The 6,000-nt window shown below is 61.9% G+C and overlaps 1 protein-coding gene across 1 annotated transcript in view; it reads left to right on the top strand.

Annotated features, from left to right (window-relative positions):
- The first annotated feature begins 948 nt into the window (after positions 1 to 948).
- LOC125447045 (tubby protein-like) overlaps positions 949 to 6,000 on the top strand; it is a 60,159-nt gene continuing 55,107 nt past the window's right edge. The window contains exon 1 of the mRNA XM_059640649.1: positions 949 to 1,003. Within this exon, the coding sequence (XP_059496632.1) occupies positions 966 to 1,003 (38 nt within the window). The 5' untranslated portion in view covers positions 949 to 965. The remainder of the gene's footprint in view (positions 1,004 to 6,000) is intronic.

The following is a 6,000-nucleotide window of genomic DNA, read 5'->3' as shown; positions in this document are numbered from 1 at the left end:
GCTGAGGTATCACCGCACTGTCAGAGGGTCAGTGCTGAGGGAGTGGGCACTGTCAGAGGGTCAGTGCTGTGGGAGTGGGCACTGTCGGACGGTCAGTGCAGAGGGAGGGATCACTGTCGGAGGATCAGTGCAGAGGGAGGGGGCACTGTCGGAGGGTCAGTGCAGAGGGAGGGGGCACTGCTCTGGGAGTGCTGCACTGTGGGATGGTCAGTGCTGGGGGAGCTGTCTGATTGCAGAGAGGCATAACCAGAGATGGGTTATCTTGAGGTTTCCCACATCCCGGGCAATCGGTGGAACTGGGCAGAATCCTTCAGGTTTCACTCAGGCGATGTGGGAAACAAGTCCACCGTGTTGGGATCACTGTTTGTTGTCGGCCCAGCATTCAGCGACCTGAGCCAAATGACCCTCATTCAATGTGCAATTAATCTTCAATCCAATCTCAAGGAGTGCCAGTAGAATTAAATTGAAACAGAAATGCACTTTGTGTTTTCAAGTTAGGATCAGCTCGGGATCACTACCATTACTCGTTTATTTTAAATGTTCATAGAATCATTGAATCCCTACAGTGTGGAAGCAGGTCATTTGGTCCATCGAGTCAGTACCAACCCTCCAAAGAGCAACCCACCCATACTTCCCTCTCCCTGTACCCCTGCATTTCCCCTTGGTTATCTACACATCCCTGGACACTATGAACAATTTAGCACGGCCCTTCCACCCAACCTACACATCTTTATCCATTCAGTGTTAGACCGGGCCGAATGATGCCTAAAGCTGGACGAAGCCGCCTGGAGGGAGCGGTGTCGCTTTAAGAGGCTGGCCATCCCAGTTACGTCACAGACGGGGGCGTTCTATCTTCCTTGTGACACCTGGTTGCCGCGGGAACCGATGACCAATGGGAGGCTGCGCTTGTGTTTATTCTCCCCCGCCCCCCCCCGGCGAAAAGCCGGAAGCAGCGGTAAAGCAGCATGTCCGCCTTGTACCTGAGCACCGGCGCCCTGGCCAGGTACGGCAGAAGTGGGGAATATGAAGGGGGAATTGCGGGAGTTGGGAGAGGATGAATGGAGGATTTGGGGAGAACGGCGGGTGAATAGAGGAGGGAGTTGAAAAAGGAACAATGGGCGATAAGGGGTGGCGGGGTTATAGCGAGATGGGGCTATGGGATCCTGGGGGTTTCCCGGGCAGAGGTGGATGTTGTGGGGGGGCGGGAATCGCAGGGAGAACAAGGGGAAGATTTGTGGGGTTGGGGTTGGGGTGGGGGGCGTGGGGTGAGTTCCAATGGCTCCGCACACGATGGGTTGGTGAGGGGGATCAGGGTCGGGGTGGGTTGGTGAGGGGGGTCGGGGTGGAATGGTGTTGGGGGTGGTGTTGGGTTGATGAGGGTTTGGGGTAGGGTGGGTTGATGAGGGTTTGGGGGTGGGATGGTGAGGGGGTGGGTGGAATGGTGTTGGGGGTTGGGGTGGGTTGATGAGGGGGTTGGCAATGGGATGGTGAGGGGGATGGGGGTGGGTTGATGGGGGGTTGGTGCTAGGATGGTGAGAGGGTTTGAGGGGGTGGGGGTAGGATGGGGTAGGATGGTGAGGGGGATGGGGTGGGAATGGTGAGGGGTGTCGGGTTGGAATGGTGAGGGGGCTGGGGGTGGCATGGTGTGGGGTGTTCAGTGAGGGGCGGTCGGGGTGGGGCTATGATGATGAGGGGGGTGAGGGGTGGGATGGTGAGGGGTGGGTGGGTTGATGAGAGGGTTTGGGTTGGGATGGTGGGGGGTGTTGGGGTGGGATGATGAGGGACTGGGGGTGGGATGGTGCAGGAGGCTGGGTGTGTGATCGGGAGTTGGGTATGTGGGTGTGGGATGGTGGGGTGTGTGGGATGGGGAGGGGGCTGGGTGTGGGATGGTGGGGTGTGCGGGTGTGGGATGGTGGGGTGTGCGGGTGTGGGATGGTGGGTGTGTGGTGGTGGGATGGGGAGGGGGCTGTGTGTGGGTGTGGGATGGGGAGGGGGCTGGGTGTGGGATGGGGAGGGGGCTGGGTGTGGGATGGTGGTGTGTGTGGGTGTGGGATGGTGGGTGTGTGGCTGTGGGATGGTGGGGTGTGTGGGTGTGGGATGGGGAGGGGGCGGGGTGTGGGATGGGGAGGGGGCGGGGTGTGGGATGGGGAGGGGGCGGGGTGTGGGATGGGGAGGGGGCGGGGTGTGGGATGGGGAGGGGGCGGGGTGTGGGATGGTGGTGTGTGTGGGTGTGGGATGGTGGGGTGTGGTGGTGTGGGATGGTGGGGTGTGGTGGTGTGGGATGGTGGGGTGTGGTGGTGTGGGATGGTGGGGTGTGGTGGTGTGGGATGGTGGGGTGTGGTGGTGTGGGATGGTGGTGTGTGGTGGTGGGATGGGGAGGGGGCTGTGTGTGGACGTGAGATGGTGGGTGTGTGGTGGTGTGTGTGGGTGTGGGATGGTGGGGTGTGTGGGTGTGAGATGGTGGGGTGTGTGGGTGTGGGATGGGGAGGGGACTGTGTGTGGGTGTGGGATGGTGGGGTGTGTGGGTGTGGGATGGTGCGGGGACTGTGTGTGGGTGTGGGATGGGGAGGGGACTGTGTGTGGGTGTGGGATGGTGGGATGTGTGGGTGTGGGATGGTGGGGTGTGTGGCTGTGGGGTGTGTGGCGGTGGGATGGGGAGGGGGCTGTGTGTGGGAGTGGGTGTGGGATGGTGGGGTGTGTGGGTGTGGGAAGGTGGTGTGGGATGGTGGGTGTGTGGGTATGGGATGGGGAGGGGACCGTGTGTGGGATGGTGGGGTGTGTGGGTATGGGATGGGGAGGGGGCTGGGTGTGGGATTGTGGGGTGTGTGGGTGTGGGATGGGGAGGGGGCTGGGTGTGGGTGTGGGATGGTGGGTGTGTGGTGGTGGGATGGGGAGGGTGCTGTGTGTGGGTGTGGGATGGTGGGTGCGGGGTGGTGGTGTGTGTGGGTGCGGGGTGGTGGTGTGTGTGGGTGCGGGGTGGTGGTGTGTGTGGGTGCGGGGTGGTGGTGTGTGTGGGTGCGGGGTGGTGGTGTGTGTGGGTGCGGGGTGGTGGTGTGTGTGGGTGCGGGGTGGTGGTGTGTGTGGGTGCGGGGTGGTGGTGTGTGGTGGGTGCGGGGTGGTGGTGTGTGTGGGTGCGGGGTGGTGGTGTGTGTGGGTGCGGGGTGGTGGTGTGTGTGGGTGCGGGGTGGTGGTGTGTGTGGGTGCGGGGTGGTGGTGTGTGTGGGTGCGGGGTGGTGGTGTGTGTGGGTGCGGGGTGGTGGTGTGTGTGGGTGCGGGGTGGTGGTGTGTGTGGGTGCGGGGTGGTGGTGTGTGTGGGTGCGGGGTGGTGGTGTGTGTGGGTGCGGGGTGGTGGTGTGTGTGGGTGCGGGGTGGTGGTGTGTGTGGGTGCGGGGTGGTGGTGTGTGGTGGGTGCGGGGTGGTGGTGTGTGGTGGTGGGATGGGGAGGGGGCTGTGTGTGGGCGTGAGATGGTGGGTGTGGGATGGTGGTGCGTGTGGGATGGTGGTGTGTGTGGGTGTGGGATGGTGGTGTGTGTGGGTGTGGGATGGTGGTGCGTGTGGGTGTGGGATGGTGGTGTGTGTGGGTGTGAGGGGATGGTGTGTGTGGGTGTGGGGGGATGGTGTGTGTGGGTGTGGGGGGATGGTGTGTGTGGGTGTGGGGGGATGGTGTGTGTGGGTGTGGGGGGATGGTGTGTGTGGGTGGGGGATGGTGGTGTGTGTGGGTGTCGGGTGGTGGTGTGGGTGTGGGATGGTGTGTGTGGGATGGTGTGTGTGGGATGGTGTGTGTGGGATGGTGTGTGTGTGTGTGGGATGGTGTGTGTGTGTGTGTGGGACGGTGTGTGTGGGTGTGGGGGGACGGTGTGTGTGGGTGTGGGGGGACGGTGTGTGTGGGGATGGTGGTGTGTGGGGATGGGGTGTGTGGGGATGGTGGTGTGTGTGGGTGTGGGGGGATGGTGGTGTGTGTGGGTGTGGGGGGATGGTGGTGTGTGTGGGTGTGGGGGGATGGTGGTGTGTGTGGGTGTGGGGGGGTGGTGGTGTGTGGGGGGGTGGTGGTGTGTGGGGGGGTGGTGGTGGGTGGTGGGGTGTGTGGGTGTGTGGTGGTGTGTGTGGGTGTGGGATGGTGGGTGAGTGTGGGTGTGGGATGGTGGGTGTGTGGCGGTGGGATGGGGAGGGGACTGTGTGTGGGTGTGGGATGGTGGTGTGTGTGGGATGGTGGTGTGTGTGGGATGGTGGTGTGTGTGGGATGGTGGTGTGTGTGGGATGGTGGTGTGTGTGGGATGGTGGTGTGTGTGGGATGGTGGTGTGTGTGGGATGGTGGTGTGTGTGGGATGGTGGTGTGTGTGGGATGGTGGTGTGTGTGGGATGGTGGTGTGTGTGGGATGGTGGTGTGTGTGGGTGTGGGATGGTGGTGTGTGTGGGTGTGGGATGGTGGTGTGTGTGGGTGTGGGATGGTGGTGTGTGTGGGTGTGGGATGGTGGTGTGTGTGGGTGTGGGATGGTGGTGGGTGTGGGATGGTGGTGTGTGTGGGTTGGTGGTGTGTGTGGGTGTGGGATGGTGGTGTGTGTGGGATGGTGGTGGGTGTGGGTGTGGGATGGTGGTGTGTGTGGGATGGTGGTGTGTGTGGGATGGTGGTGTGTGTGGGATGGTGGTGTGTGTGGGATGGTGGTGTGTGTGGGATGGTGGTGTGTGTGGGATGGTGGTGTGTGTGGGATGGTGGTGTGTGTGGGATGGTGGTGTGTGTGGGATGGTGGTGTGTGTGGGATGGTGGTGTGTGTGGGATGGTGGTGTGTGTGGGATGGTGGTGTGTGTGGGATGGTGGTGTGTGTGGGATGGTGGTGTGTGTGTGTGTGGGATGGTGGTGTGTGTGTGTGTGGGATGGTGGTGTGTGTGTGTGTGGGATGGTGGTGTGTGTGTGTGTGGGATGGTGGTGTGTGTGTGTGTGGGATGGTGGTGTGTGTGTGTGTGGGATGGTGGTGTGTGTGTGTGTGGGATGGTGGTGTGTGTGGGATGGTGGTGTGTGTGTGTGTGGGATGGTGGTGTGTGTGGGATGGTGGTGTGTGTGGGTGTGGGATGGTGGTGTGTGTGGGTGTGGGATGGTGGTGTGTGTGGGTGTGGGATGGTGGTGTGTGTGGGTGTGGGATGGTGGTGTGTGTGGGTGTGGGATGGTGGTGTGTGTGGGTGTGGGATGGTGGTGTGTGTGGGTGTGGGATGGTGGTGGGTGTGGGATGGTGGTGTGTGTGGGTGTGGGATGGTGGTGTGTGTGGGTGTGGGATGGTGGTGTGTGTGGGTGTGGGATGGTGGTGTGTGTGGGATGGTGGTGTGTGTGGGATGGTGGTGTGTGTGGGATGGTGGTGTGTGTGGGTGTGGGATGGTGGTGGGTGTGGGTGTGGGATGGTGGTGTGTGTGGGATGGTGGTGTGTGTGGGATGGTGGTGTGTGTGGGATGGTGGTGTGTGTGGGATGGTGGTGTGTGTGGGAGTGGGATGGTGGTGTGTGTGGGAGTGGGATGGTGGTGTGTGTGTGTGTGGGATGGTGGTGTGTGTGTGTGTGGGATGGTGGTGTGTGTGTGTGTGGGATGGTGGTGTGTGTGGGTGTGGGATGGTGGTGTGTGTGGGTGTGGGATGGTGGTGTGTGTGGGTGTGGGATGGTGGTGTGTGTGGGTGTGGGATGGTGGTGTGTGTGGGTGTGGGATGGTGGTGTGTGTGGGATGGTGGTGTGTGTGGGATGGTGGTGTGTGTGGGTGTGGGATGGTGGTGGGTGTGGGATGGTGGTGTGTGTGGGATGGTGGTGTGTGTGGGATGGTGGTGTGTGTGGGATGGTGGTGTGTGTGGGATGGTGGTGTGTGTGGGATGGTGGTGTGTGTGGGATGGTGGTGTGTGTGGGATGGTGGTGTGTGTGGGATGGTGGTGTGTGTGGGAGTGGGATGGTGGTGTGTGTGTGTGTGGGATGGTGGTGTGTGTGTGTGTGGGATGGTGGTGTGTGTGTGTGTGGGATGGTGGTGTGT

The sequence above is a fragment of the Stegostoma tigrinum genome, chromosome 38 (assembly GCF_030684315.1).
Source record: "Stegostoma tigrinum isolate sSteTig4 chromosome 38, sSteTig4.hap1, whole genome shotgun sequence".
Classification (NCBI taxonomy): Eukaryota; Metazoa; Chordata; class Chondrichthyes; order Orectolobiformes; family Stegostomatidae; genus Stegostoma; species Stegostoma tigrinum.
The sequence above is the reverse complement of the archived record's forward strand: the minus strand, read 5'-3'. Positions and strand labels throughout refer to the sequence as shown.